Here is a 12,855-nt window from a genome sequence, read left to right on the forward strand (position 1 = left end):
TTCCTTAACCCGTCAAGAGATCACAGCATGCAGCTCTTTTTTTCACCAGGGGTCGACTACCACCCACACAAACAAACAAATATCTCTCTCTCTCTCTCTCTTTCTCTCTCTCAAAACAAGCCCCAGGCTTTTTCATTTCAGCGAGGAGGCAGAGAGATGTGGCAGACCGAGGTAATATCCCTCAACACTGCTGACGCTCACACGCCACAGAGAAATACAACCCAGCACTAATATTGAAAATAATGACCATTTGAAAGCATTTCCTTGCAGATTCTCGTTTCCCCTGAAATTAAATGACAAGAATGTGGCTGTATGCTGGAGGTTTATGTGCAAAGGAATATGGTTACCCTTGATGCTTACGATACAGTGAATCCATGACAATATCATGGATTCATAAAGTGCTTCATAAAGTGTTATAACCATAACCGGTGTCACTAATGGTGGAAGGACTTACATCTATTAACATGGACATTTTGGCTTGTGTCTTGGTGCTCATGACATCATGACAAACAATGAGTGTAAAAAAAAATACTATCATTGCATTGTTGATTGCATTGGCATGAGTAACAAAAAGCTACATTTTGACGCAAGTGTTGTCCTTCCAATTTTATCAGTTGAAACAGTACACCTGTCCTCAGAATGGAGGCCCAGGAAAACGGCTCGTCTGTGTAAACACCTGTATACGGCGTCAACGAATGAATAGGAATGAATCTGCCAGAAGCCACGCTTCAAATCAAGCGTTTGCGTTTAAGTGGCATTCTATGAAATGTGAGTTGGAGTGTCCCTTCATTGTTTCCTCCTGACTACGCAGAAGGACTTCATCCACTCCCATAGAGTATATGAGATGGCAATTAAGAGACCAGAAAAAAACAAATCAGAGTCAAGGACTGGAATGATCGCTCTACTATTAAAAAGAAAAAGGGATAATGGGGAACGGGCACATTACACTGTAACACAATATAATGAATGAACCTATTCAGAAGTTATTTACGGCAGAGAAATGTTTACATTTCTTATCACATTTACTTTAAATGATTTAGAAAGCTCATACACAGGAAGAGTAAATTACAGGAAAACCAGCACTCCGAATAGAAGTGTGTCACAAAAACAAACAATACCTCACAATGATGGGGTGCAAAGAGAACTGAACTAAATAGTGTGTGACAATGGCATACAGGTGTTATTTTAATTTTACCAGGCAAGTCAGTTAAGAACAAATTCTTATTTTCAATGACGGCCTAGGAACAGTGGGTTAACTGCCTGTTCAGGGGCAGAACGACAGATTTGTACCTTGTCAGCTCGGGGGTTTGAACTCGCAACCTTCCGGTTACTAGTCACACGCTCTAACCACTAGGCTACCCTGCCGCCCCTAATCACCTAATCAGAATTTAGGTGATTGGGATCTGGAGAGTGAGTTGGGGAATCTATGCGTTTGAGAGTGTGGGCTGGAAAGTGAGCTGCGTTCAGGGGATCTACGTGTTTGAGAGGGTGAGCTGGAAGCAGACGTTAAAGGTAGAACTCTTTTTAGGTTCTGGATAGCACCTTTTTTTCTAAGAGTGTATATCTATAAAAATCCCTTATTACTGCAAACTGAGAGAAGAAAAGAAATCACGAAAATGTCTATATTAAATTATTTGGAGAACACCTTTGATATTTTTGATCTTGCCGTTCACTGCCCAAGTCTCCCTTAGTGAACTAAGAGGAGTGCTGCCAGACAACGTAATCGCTGAGGGGGAGTGTTCCAGTGTAGCATTTCAACAGAGAGTGCTCTGACAATTTGCATGGTGAAGAACATACCAAATTAAAGAATTCCAGAGGAATGCCCCTTAATTGCCCCCAGGGCCCAAGAGAAGTGTGACAACAACCACCCGTTGGCCAAATCAAAACAACAAACTTGGTAGTACAGGTGGTACTGTAGCTACAGTGCTGCTGTGGATCTGACCAGTCAGCATTGACATCAGTGCACCTGGATAACCCATCAACAAGGGCTAGCAAAGAAGGAGGGGATCTGTGAATGTGACAGGCTACCTGGGCTACATGGTTAATGTCTTCCCTGAGCACACCCAACTGATTGGGGTTACATCAAAGAGCTGTGGTAACTTCTCCGCTCACACACTAACTGTGATTGGACAGGCATGGAAACCAATGATCAACATGCACGACTGCAAGCCAGGCTGAACCAACAGGGACAGGCGTGGGCTAATGCACTCGTCAAACAGCAGTCTTACATCTGTGCATTTGGGCTTTGAGTATTAGGGTGGTGGAGAGGCATCCTAATGGGGAGGGGGGTAGAGGATGAGGAGCACATGACTCCCTCGCACGTCTGAAGGAGATGCTTCTGAGTGACAGGCACATGAGGCACTAAGGCCGTACTGGAGAAAAGGCAGCAAGGACACGCCAACAATACTTGAAGGATAGATTGCCAGATAGAGGAGGTGAGGTGTATCCAGCATCCAGATTGACTTGATGCTTGTGGTAAGTGGGTCAGTGCTAGCATATCCTGGAAAAGCCTCAAAAGTCTGCATGTTTCTGCATTGACATATTGTTGGAGGGCTTTTGGGGGGAATACATATTGCACCAGTAAATATCCAGCATGGTTCCAAATGTTATGTGGCGTTTCCATCCTGTCATATGGATGACAGAGTTAGGGGCTTCTCGTTGTTTGACAGAAACACACTCGTCCTTACAGCAGACACCTGCTGCCGTCATCCAGTCAGACTCACTCATTACAACACTGTAGTCTACATAATATGCATCTGCCTCGTACCTGTGTGCATTTAGTAGACATGGTTACGTGTGTGTGTGTGTGTGTGTGTGTGTGTGTGTGTGTGTGTGTGTGTGTGTGTGTGTGAGAGAGAGAGAGAGAGAGAGATGAGCGAGCAAGTACAGTATCTTGATCTGAGAGGATGAATCCCAGGTATAATCGTTCCTTCCAATTATGTGGTATTACTTTTTATGAAGAAATATTCTGCTAACTGTTTTGGAAGGGATAATCACGCAAGTGTTAATCAATTGTACATAAATCTGGCAAATATATGAATTATTAATATTATTGTTGATGATTAACTCAGCAATGTTATCCATTCCAAATGAATGACATAATTGCGTTCTGGGTTAATTTTGTAAACGAGCTTTTATGATGATCTATTTTTTTTACCACACACGGTCATGCCCACTGGCTAAATATAGAGCACTTGTACTTGGATTAAAACAGCGAAGAGCAGTGAGAGTTGAAACCACACAGAGAGCTCAGGGAAATCCCTAATCATAGAGTATGCAGACCTATACAAAGTGTATTGGCAATTGCTTGGCTTTGATGAAACCTTTTTAACGTTGTAGGCTCTATTTCATTGAACCTGTGTCACAGTATTTCTCTGCAAAGGCAAGCAGATAATGTGGGGTTGTGGAAAAATATGGCTGTAATAGCACAGATGTAATTCATCATATGTTGAGCTCTTTTTTACAACTCTCCGACCTGCTATTGCAAGATAAGGGCCCTAGAAAATGCATCGGTGTCTTTTTGTAAGAGAGGAATGTGAGTCTTAAATAGAAGCTGGACATGCAATATAACAGCTATATAACAGGGAACAACGTTCCCAGAGACAGACCATCTTGATGGTCCTATTACAAGTGCAGAGAAACATTTGGAATTTGGATGGAGGACACTTGACAACTCCCCGGTAAAGTGTGGATCAATAGTGAAACATCGACAAAATCTTAGGACAGCTGCATGGATTGCAGCTGTCCCATGCTAGTTGTGTTTTCCGTGTTAAAACGAGTCAACATGATAACACATCCAGCAGAAAATAATAAAAACTTTTTTTTTTTAAAGACGTCATTTGATTCGTTTTACGATATTTGACTTAAATAAGGCTTATCGTGTGAACACTACGTCAATCAGATCAGGTTTAGAAAATGCTGCGCAATGGCTTTGTTCGGTGCATATTCTATTCACATTCCATTTTGATGGATACAATCCCCATAGTCATGGTGCAGTGGATCTCTACTTTGATGCAGGTACGTGTAACCATCTGTGTTGGGGGCAACGCGTCACAAAGGTAGTATTACGTTTTTTTTTGCGGTAGCGAGTAATATAACAGAGTACTGTTCCAATTTGACTCATACCATTACAGTTACTCATCAAGAACATGTCCTCATGACTTTGATACCTGTGTTATCATTCCCTTCCTATTACAGTTGTTGACCCAAATAAATATTCATGGAGATTATCATTCTCTCGCTGTCGGGGCAATATTTACAATCCTCCCCACCCCCAGATTCTAATTGTTTTCATCCGGAGTCTCACCAACTTCCAACTGTCTTCTCACCAACTTCCTGTTTACACACGCACAACTACTAACTGCGGTAGTGAGGGAGATGAAAAATGGCAGAAGCGTCTAAAACATGGTTTCTCAGCGTGGAAGTAGTCCCATTACTTTGATTTGGTGGGATGATAAAATGACAAGAATGTAAAATGTAGAAACTAAACCTCCGATCTCTTGAAGCCCCTGCAAAAGCAACACACCAAAACAAAACTCGTAGCGAAAGACCCCCAAGGCCTGACCACTGCTGCTGAAGATAACTGTAGACATACCTCCTCCAAACAACCCAAGCTTGATTTTAATCATTCAGGAGGACAGGCTGTAACCCAGGGAGAGCTGAACAAGCTTGTAGCTGGGTACGTAGTAGATGAAATGATGCTTATTGTGTCTGTCATCATTAGGCTACTTGTGGTGGTGTATAAGCCTACGTAACTTAACGTTGAGATTGAGTGAGTACGCGCAGGTGTAACTCAAAGGTAATATAAAGAGTAGTGTAACTAATTACATTTCCCAGGGAGTAATAAGTAAAGTAATTTGTTAATCTTGAAAGAAGTAACAGGTAATAGGTAACATATTACTATTTTGGAGTAACAACCTCAACACTCTCTGAAGGATCGTGGACTGATGGGATTAGAATTCATCCCATTACATTGATATGTACTCCTAGTCCATACAGAATACACAGAGGGGCTTTATAGACCTTATAGCATCTAAAACTACTGACTGGGTTAACAGGATGAGCTATTCTCTGGATGAAGGCAGGTAGTCAGCGCCATGGGAAAAAGGCAACCAAGACTGATGAGCACATGAAAGAGTTCAGCGATGCAGAGAGACTACGGCTGGTCCACACACGGCACGGTTAATGAGGGATCCATCACACACCGTCATATCAACCACAGTCCTGTCAAACACCACAGCCCTGGTCCTGCCAGTATGACCGTCCTCTCAAACACCACAGTCCTGGCCCTGCCAGTATCACCGTCCTCTCAAACACCACAGCCCTGGCCCTGCCAGTATCACCGTCCTCTCAAACACCACAGCCCTGGCCCTGCCAGTATCACCGTCCTCTCAAACACCACAGCCCTGGCCCTGCCAGTATCACCGTCCTCTCAAACACCACAGCCCTGGCCCTGCCAGTATCACCGTCCTCTCAAACACCACAGCCCTGGCCCTGCCAGTATCACCGTCCTCTCAAACACCACAGCCCTGGCCCTGCCAGTATCACCGTCCTCTCAAACACCACAGCCCTGGCCCTGCCAGTATCACCGTCCTCTCAAACACCACAGCCCTGGCCCTGCCAGTATCACCGTCCTCTCAAACACCACAGCCCTGGCCCTGCCAGTATCACCGTCCTCTCAAACACCACAGCCCTGGCCCTTGGGTGTCACGCCCTGGTCTTAGTATTTTGTGTTTATATATTTATTTGGTCAGGCCAGGGTGTGACATGGGGTTATTTTGTGTTGTGTTGTGGTATTGGGGGTTTTAGTAGGTATAGGGATTGTGGCTGAGTAGGGGTGTCTAGCATAGTCTATGGCTGCCTGAGGTTCTCAATCAGAGTCAGGTGATTCTCGTTGTCTCTGATTGGGAACCATATTTAGGTAGCCTGGGTTTCACTGTGTGTAGGTGGGTGATTGTTCCTGTCTCAGTGTTTTGTATTTCACCAGATAGGCTGTATAGGTTTTCACGTTCCGTTCATTGTTTTTGTATTGATCGTGTTTTGTCTTCATTAAAGATGTCTCGATTTAACCACGCTGCATTTTGGTCCGACTCTCCTTCAACGGAAGAAAGCCGTAACATTGGGCTGGGAAATATATCCAAAATATATCATTAAAATGTATTTGTTTGCACGATATAGCAAATGCCTGTATCGCAGAATCAAAGCTCTAATTTTGTATTTTTTATGTGCGCTTGTTCTCATGTTGTCTTTTTGGTACCGTCTCCTTCGCTCCTTCTGTGCTGTATGCGCCTTCCCCGTTACACTAGAGATCTATATATAATGACGAGATGTTCATGTCTTCCAAAAAGAACCCCATAGAAACACATTGGGCTTATTTTGGCGAGAGTGAAACCTCTCGCTTCGCCCTCTTGACACACACACACACACACACACACACGCACACGCACACGCACACACACGCGCACACACACGTGCACACACACACACCAAGCCACTCCCGCTACCATTCACACACAACAACACAGATGAGAGATCACTTCTTCCTCTCTGACAAGCGGTTTCAACTCGCTATTTGCATCTGAGGTTTGGCCCCACAGAATGAGTCAACTGGACACCGAAACACATTGAGACATAATGTTTTATTGTAATAGAGGAGAAGGTTCCAAGGTTAACTTAGCCAAATACTGTTCTACTAGCTGTCCAGTCTGTTTCATAAACATGCAATAAGCATAAAAAAAAAATTATATAAGGAAATGGCAACCTGCTCTCACTCTGAGGAATAAGGTAAGCCACTTGACTTCAGCATCTGAACAAAGTGGACAGGCTAGCATGCTGTTCAAACTAGAGGTCTTCACGGATCCACCTGTACCCGAATACCTGAGACCCGATCCAGGACCCAAGCTGGTCCGGATCCACAATTGAAAAACAATGTCACAGGTCTGATCTGATACGATTGTCAAGGGTCTCGGGTATACAGTATGTAACTTTATCTGACTTTGTCTGGAAGGGACGGTACAGATCCGAAGATACTGATGCCATTGAGAAAGAGCAGTGGTTTAAAGTACTTTTAAAGTCCTACATTTTCCCTGACACCCAAAAGTACTAGTTACATTTTGAATGTACAGCAGGACAGGAAGATGATCCACTTCACGTACTTATCAAGAGAACATCCCTGTCGTCTCTATTGCCTCTGATCTGACAAACACAAATTCTTTGTTTGTAAATAGGAGTAAATTCTTCATCTGAGTGTAGGAGGTTTGTGCCGCCTGGTTTGGTTAACATAAGGAATTTGAAATGATTTATACTTTTACTTTTGATACTTAAGTATATTTAGCAATTACATTTACTTTTGATACTTAAGTATATTTAAAACTTTTACTCAAGTAGTATTTTACTGGATGACTTTTACTTTTACTTGAGTCCTTTTCTATTATGTTATCTTTACTTTTACTCAAGTGTCACGTCCTGACCATAGAAAGCCTGTATTTTCTATGGTAGAGTAGGGCAGGGCGTGACTAGCATTTTTTAGTCTAGTTTATTATTTCTTTGTGGGGTTCTAGAATTATTTGCTATTATTGGTGATTTGTATGATTCCCAATTAGATGAAGCTGGTAATCATTGTCTCTAATTGGGGATCATAATGCAAATTAATTACTTAAAAATCATACAATGTGATTTTCTGGATTTTTGTTTTAGATTCCGTCTCTCACAGTTTAAGTGTACCTGTGATAAAAATTACAGACCCCTACATGCTTTGTAAGTAGGAAAACCTGCAAAATCGGCAATGTATCAAATACTTGTTCTCCCCACTGTATATATATCGTGAATTGCCATAAGGTTGAAGAAAAATAGAGAATGCCAAGCCTTACCAGGCCCTGCCAGTATAACTGTCCTCACAAAACACCACAGCCTTGCTATCAATTGTCTACTTGAGCAAACTCATTCAACAAACTCATACCACTGAACCAACAAATGCCACTAAACCAACCCATACCACTTAACCAACCCATTCAACTCTACCAACCCATATCAGTGAACCAACCCATACCACTGACCCAACAAATACCAATGACCCAACCCATACAATTCTACCAACACATACCACTGAACCAATCCATACCACTAAACCAGAGTAAAGACAAGTCAGTCTTCATTACTGGTCAGCAACCTCTACTACACCTTCAGCCAAACCATCCACTAACTCCTCCACTAACTCCTCCACTAACTGTTTGGACATGGACCAGACTCAAGAGACAGAGTGTGAAGCGTGTAAGAGCAGTTCTATAATGAGGAGAGATCGTTTCCTTACCATGGCCTCCTCGGGTGAGGAAAGGCATCCTGTTGATGGCGATAGGTACCGTGCCATGCTTATTGTGGAAATGGTGGACATGGTGCGTGGTGCTTAGGCTGGAAGACACACGAGCAGTCCCTGCCTGGATGGGGAGTGCAGCCAGCAAGGCCAACGACATTGCCAGCCTCCACCAGCAGCTTAGGCCCAGGATTCTCCAGCCTGACCCCTGGCCCAGCTCAGGGCCCCCTGGTGGGAGTCTGCTCCCCACCACCATAACCTCCAGATTGGCACAGGGGCCCCCCAGGGCCTCTCTCAGTCCCACCCCACGAAGACAGGACATCTCAGTGGGCCGCCAAGCCTGTTCCCTCCATAATCCTAGGGACTGGGTAATGGTAAAGATATGACCAGATCTCTCCTTAGTAATGGTTGGAGGGGAAAACCACTGCTGAGGAAGTGAAACAGACAAAATCCTGTTATTGTGTCTGACAATGAAATCCCAGAGTGAGAATCCTATTTCTGTTTGTTCACACCATGTTGAGATACGTTGACGTGTATGTTGAACTGAGGATTAAATACCAAGCAGTGATGTGCAATCATCCCAAGACAATATCTTCCAGAAGGTCAGCCTCTAGGCACCAAAATGTCTATCAAAAAGCATGTTGATGACACAATGCTGAATCCACAAGTAATTTAGAAATATACATTTCCATTATGAAATTAAAGTATGACAAAACAGAGTGGGGAGGGGGCAGCTAAGACTAGTACCCAATAAGACGAAAGCCCCCACACTGCAGAGGAACAGATAAGAGACCTCCCCACAGGAAACAAGATCATTTCATTCGGAAGAAAAGATCCAAGCTGATGGAGGGAGATACAGAATCCAGCACTCTCTTGTTTCCATATAGTTGGAGGAGAGGGAGGAGAGGGCGGGAATAGGGGAGCAAGAGCTGCAGCGGCGCGGTCAAAGAAAAACACAGAAGATCAACAAATAAACATTCCCAGTGACCAAACCCCTCTGAATGGTCACCTCTGGCGGGTCAGAGCACCACTAGAAACACCTCTAGATGTGGGATAGCAGTCAGCGCTCCAGACACCGCATCCTTGTCCCCCTCACCCTCCACCTGCTGCCCAAGCGCATGAAGTACAGACTACTGCTGCATTTTCCTTCACCTCTCCTTTTCTTCGTTCTCCAGGATGTTCACATTGACAATGACACGCAGCTGGATATGGATGATAGCAGTAAATTCCTTCTCGCCGAAACGGTGTAGATGTCTGAGAAGACGTTGACTCCGACTGCTGCCACGGCGAAATCCATGCTAATTAAAACTGGAGCAGTGGCTTGAGCATCGACTCCCTGAATCCTGGAAGGCTGAAATCCCAGGACAGCCTGGACTCCAGACGCACATCAGAAGTAACAGCCTGAGCTGGTCGCTACGGGCTCACTGACGAGGGAGCACAGCACACAGCGCAATGCTCTTCTGAAGGCATAGTCAGAGACTGTGATAGAGTGAGGTGCAGCGGGTTCCTGTGTGTGTGTGTGTTTGTGTGTGAGTGAGAGTGAGTCTCTGTGTGTGCAAGAAAGAGAGAGAGGGAGAGAGAGCGGCAGAGAGAGAGAGAGAGAGGTTGGCGAGCGAGGGAGAGCAGGCAGCCACAGTGCAGAGAAAGACACAGAAGCCAGAACACGGGGTGTGAGAATAAATACACATCCCTGGCTACTGATTTACAGCCAATGTACAGACAGACCCCCAAGCCATAGAAAAGCAGGATACTGCAGAGGAAGAGACCACTTCAGCTCAACTGTCAAAACTGCTACATCAGGAGGACAGATGTGCATGTCTCTGTGGTGGTGTACCTGGGATAAAGAGGCTTTGGAATGTTAATATAGGGAGAGGGGAGATCTAAAAATAGCAGACAATACATTCAGGTACCAGATGCAGACAATACCCCCATGACCAAGAAAACAATGGTTGGTCCCTGGTTCTGCTGAATTATTTAGTTCCAGTCAGAATTCGATGACATGCGTCGCCCTCGCTCTTGCATTACCACATGCAGCCATCCCTAACTTGCTCTCGCTCTGTATTAATTTCTAGTATGTGTAGCACGGAACTTAATCATACATCGCTATCTAATGATGTTCCCATAAGGAACATTTGGATTCAGTGAGAGTTGAAGGGGGAACTGTGATGGGTAGGATACAGGGACTATGTTGACAGAATAAACACACCAGATGAGAGGGAGAGCGGATGAGAAAGTGCAAGGGTGAAAGGGATGCCAGAAGAGGGAATTGATTGGATGATGAGGGGAGAGGGAGAGAGCGGGGGAAGGAGGCAGCGTGGGAGAGGAGGGCAAGAGAGAGAGAGAGAGAGCGAGAAAGCAAAAACGTAGCTATATCAGCTAAATCATGGTCGATAGAGATCTCAGCTGGGATTGCCTGGTCGGTTGAAAGGACACGCATGAAAAAAGGGGAACAGAGCAGAGCCAGCACCACCTCTCATCATGGTGACAGGAAGGTAGAGACAGGCCATTACTCAGGGCGAGAGAGAGAGAGAGAGAGAGAGAGAGCGAGAGCGAGAGAGAGAGGGATGGAGGGGGGAACACAGAGAGAGAGAGGGAGGGTTTGGACAGAGAGAGAGGAGAAGGGGAGAGAAAGATTAGCAGAGGGATAGAGAGAGAACAAGAGATAGAAAGGGAGAGAGAGAGAGAGAGAGAGAGAGAGAGAGAGAGAGAGAGAGAGGGCTGGCTGGCTGTTGCCAATGAGCTGGGCTGATTGAACAGAGAGAAGACACTCTTGTGTATTGACATTACTAGAGACTGCAACTGAACAATGCTGAGCATGGCAAGTTGTTGCCGTTATCCCCGAAATCCACCGCTGGATACTACTACCCAGACTTTCTGAACGAGTCTGAGTCAATTAAACTTTTACGTGGCATTAGGCAGGCAGAGGTGCCTTGGTAAGTCACTATCTGCTGTGAGACATCTGAACACCCAACACAAAGCAGCCAGGTCTCTGATGTAGATGGCTGCCCTGTAGATGTAGCTGCAAAGACATGCATGAAGGAAAATCCTCCAAAATGAAAGGTTTCAAAAGGCTTCAACGTTCAAAGCTCAAGTCAATGTCAAAGTTATAAAAGCGAGGTTGACACAGGCAAAAACGCACAATTGTGATCATCGGAAGTACTGTATAATAAATTAGCATCTTTATTGCTTAACTAATAATCACAGTAATCAGATGCGGCAGCTTAATTTGAGCCAGTTTCACACAGCAGGAAAATAATCCTGCAGCAACATGGACATTGTGTAGGGGTTGATACATTTTTTCGAAAGGGCAAATAAAGTCTGACATTATAAATCGGAAATTTCAAACTTTAGAAGCCTTTGAAAATCTTGATCGCGCTACAAGGTTGCATTTCCCGCTGTGCAAAAAAATCACTGCAAGAAAAGGACGAAGAAATGAATATATGTCATGTGCAATGCAAGGCATGCACATAAGAGTCCTGACCATTAAGTGGTGGAATGTGTAGAAGAAGAGGGTTGATTTGAAAATGGTGATTTATAGAGGATGACATGTTTTGTCAAGTCCCCCGGTATTGGAGGCATCTTTCTAGGCAGTGATGATATCTTCACGAGGGCTGTCTGGGATGAAAGGCTTGCATTAATCAATTTGCCAGCTCCAGGGTTGCTCAACATGATAAAAAGGACGCTACTGGACGACACGGGGGGTGGTTGGGGGAAGTAGCAGTGATTTTAACTATATGTCCTCTTGGCTGTTTTCACTGTTGGGCATTCTTCCCTTCCCTATGCTGATGCCACTGAGTAAGTAGACTATCCTCCCATTCCCACGGACCCCCCCCCCCAGTCATACAAAATATGGTGAAGCAGAAGTAAAACAAAACACAGAACATGTGTATTCTAAATGAAAACACCAATCAAGTCCTGCAGTCCAAGCACCTACAGCTGGTTGGAATATGCCAACAATGAATGTCAAATTGTGAAAATTCAATGAGCGTAAGAATAGCTAGGTGTTTGTTCATTCTGTGATCAAACCATGTATAGAATGAATCTAAGGAAGCAAAGAAATGTTCTGTATTGCTGTTAAGTCATTAGCTACATTTCAAGGCCTACACCCTATGATTATTTTGTTAGAACATCATGTTTTTTTAATGCAGAGTGAAAGGTAGTGCGAACAGAGAATTTAAAATATTGTGTTTTCCTGCCTTAAGATAATATGCAGTCTCGGGTCTCGGGGGTGGGAGGTTGTTGGGGAGACAGTTTTTGCCCAGACATTGAAGCTAGCCTCGGGGGTGAACGTAGCAGGATTAATCATGGCACTTTCAGATTAATTACCCATAATGCCAACCTCTTCTGAAATAAATGGCCCGCAGTTGAGATATCCAGTTGATTTCATAAGACTTAAAGCGACAGCACCTCAAATAGGTCTGGCTGGGTGACAGGAAGGGAAGGGACGGGTGGAAATCCAGCAAACAGAGCTTTAGCAGGGAGAGATACATGTCAAATGTTTATCCCAGATCCGTGGTGAATATAGAATACAATGTCTCGGTAGCGGC

General features: G+C 44.4%; 1 protein-coding gene across 3 annotated transcripts in view; it reads right to left on the reverse strand.

Annotated features, from left to right (window-relative positions):
• The window catches only part of LOC109873238 (neurexin-2), a 451,394-nt gene that overhangs the window by 98,753 nt on the left and 339,786 nt on the right, over positions 1-12,855 (reverse strand). The window contains exon 1 of one of the 3 annotated variants that reach the window (XM_031807880.1): positions 8,309-10,011. The exons of the other annotated variants lie outside the window; for them this stretch is intronic. Coding sequence (XP_031663740.1) covers positions 8,309-8,630 — 322 coding nt within the window. The 5' untranslated portion in view covers positions 8,631-10,011. Of the gene's footprint in view, positions 1-8,308; positions 10,012-12,855 lie in introns of those variants that run through there. 3 annotated transcript variants of the gene reach the window in all.

Source organism: Oncorhynchus kisutch, linkage group LG28, assembly GCF_002021735.2.
Source record: "Oncorhynchus kisutch isolate 150728-3 linkage group LG28, Okis_V2, whole genome shotgun sequence".
Taxonomy (NCBI): domain Eukaryota; kingdom Metazoa; phylum Chordata; class Actinopteri; order Salmoniformes; family Salmonidae; genus Oncorhynchus; species Oncorhynchus kisutch.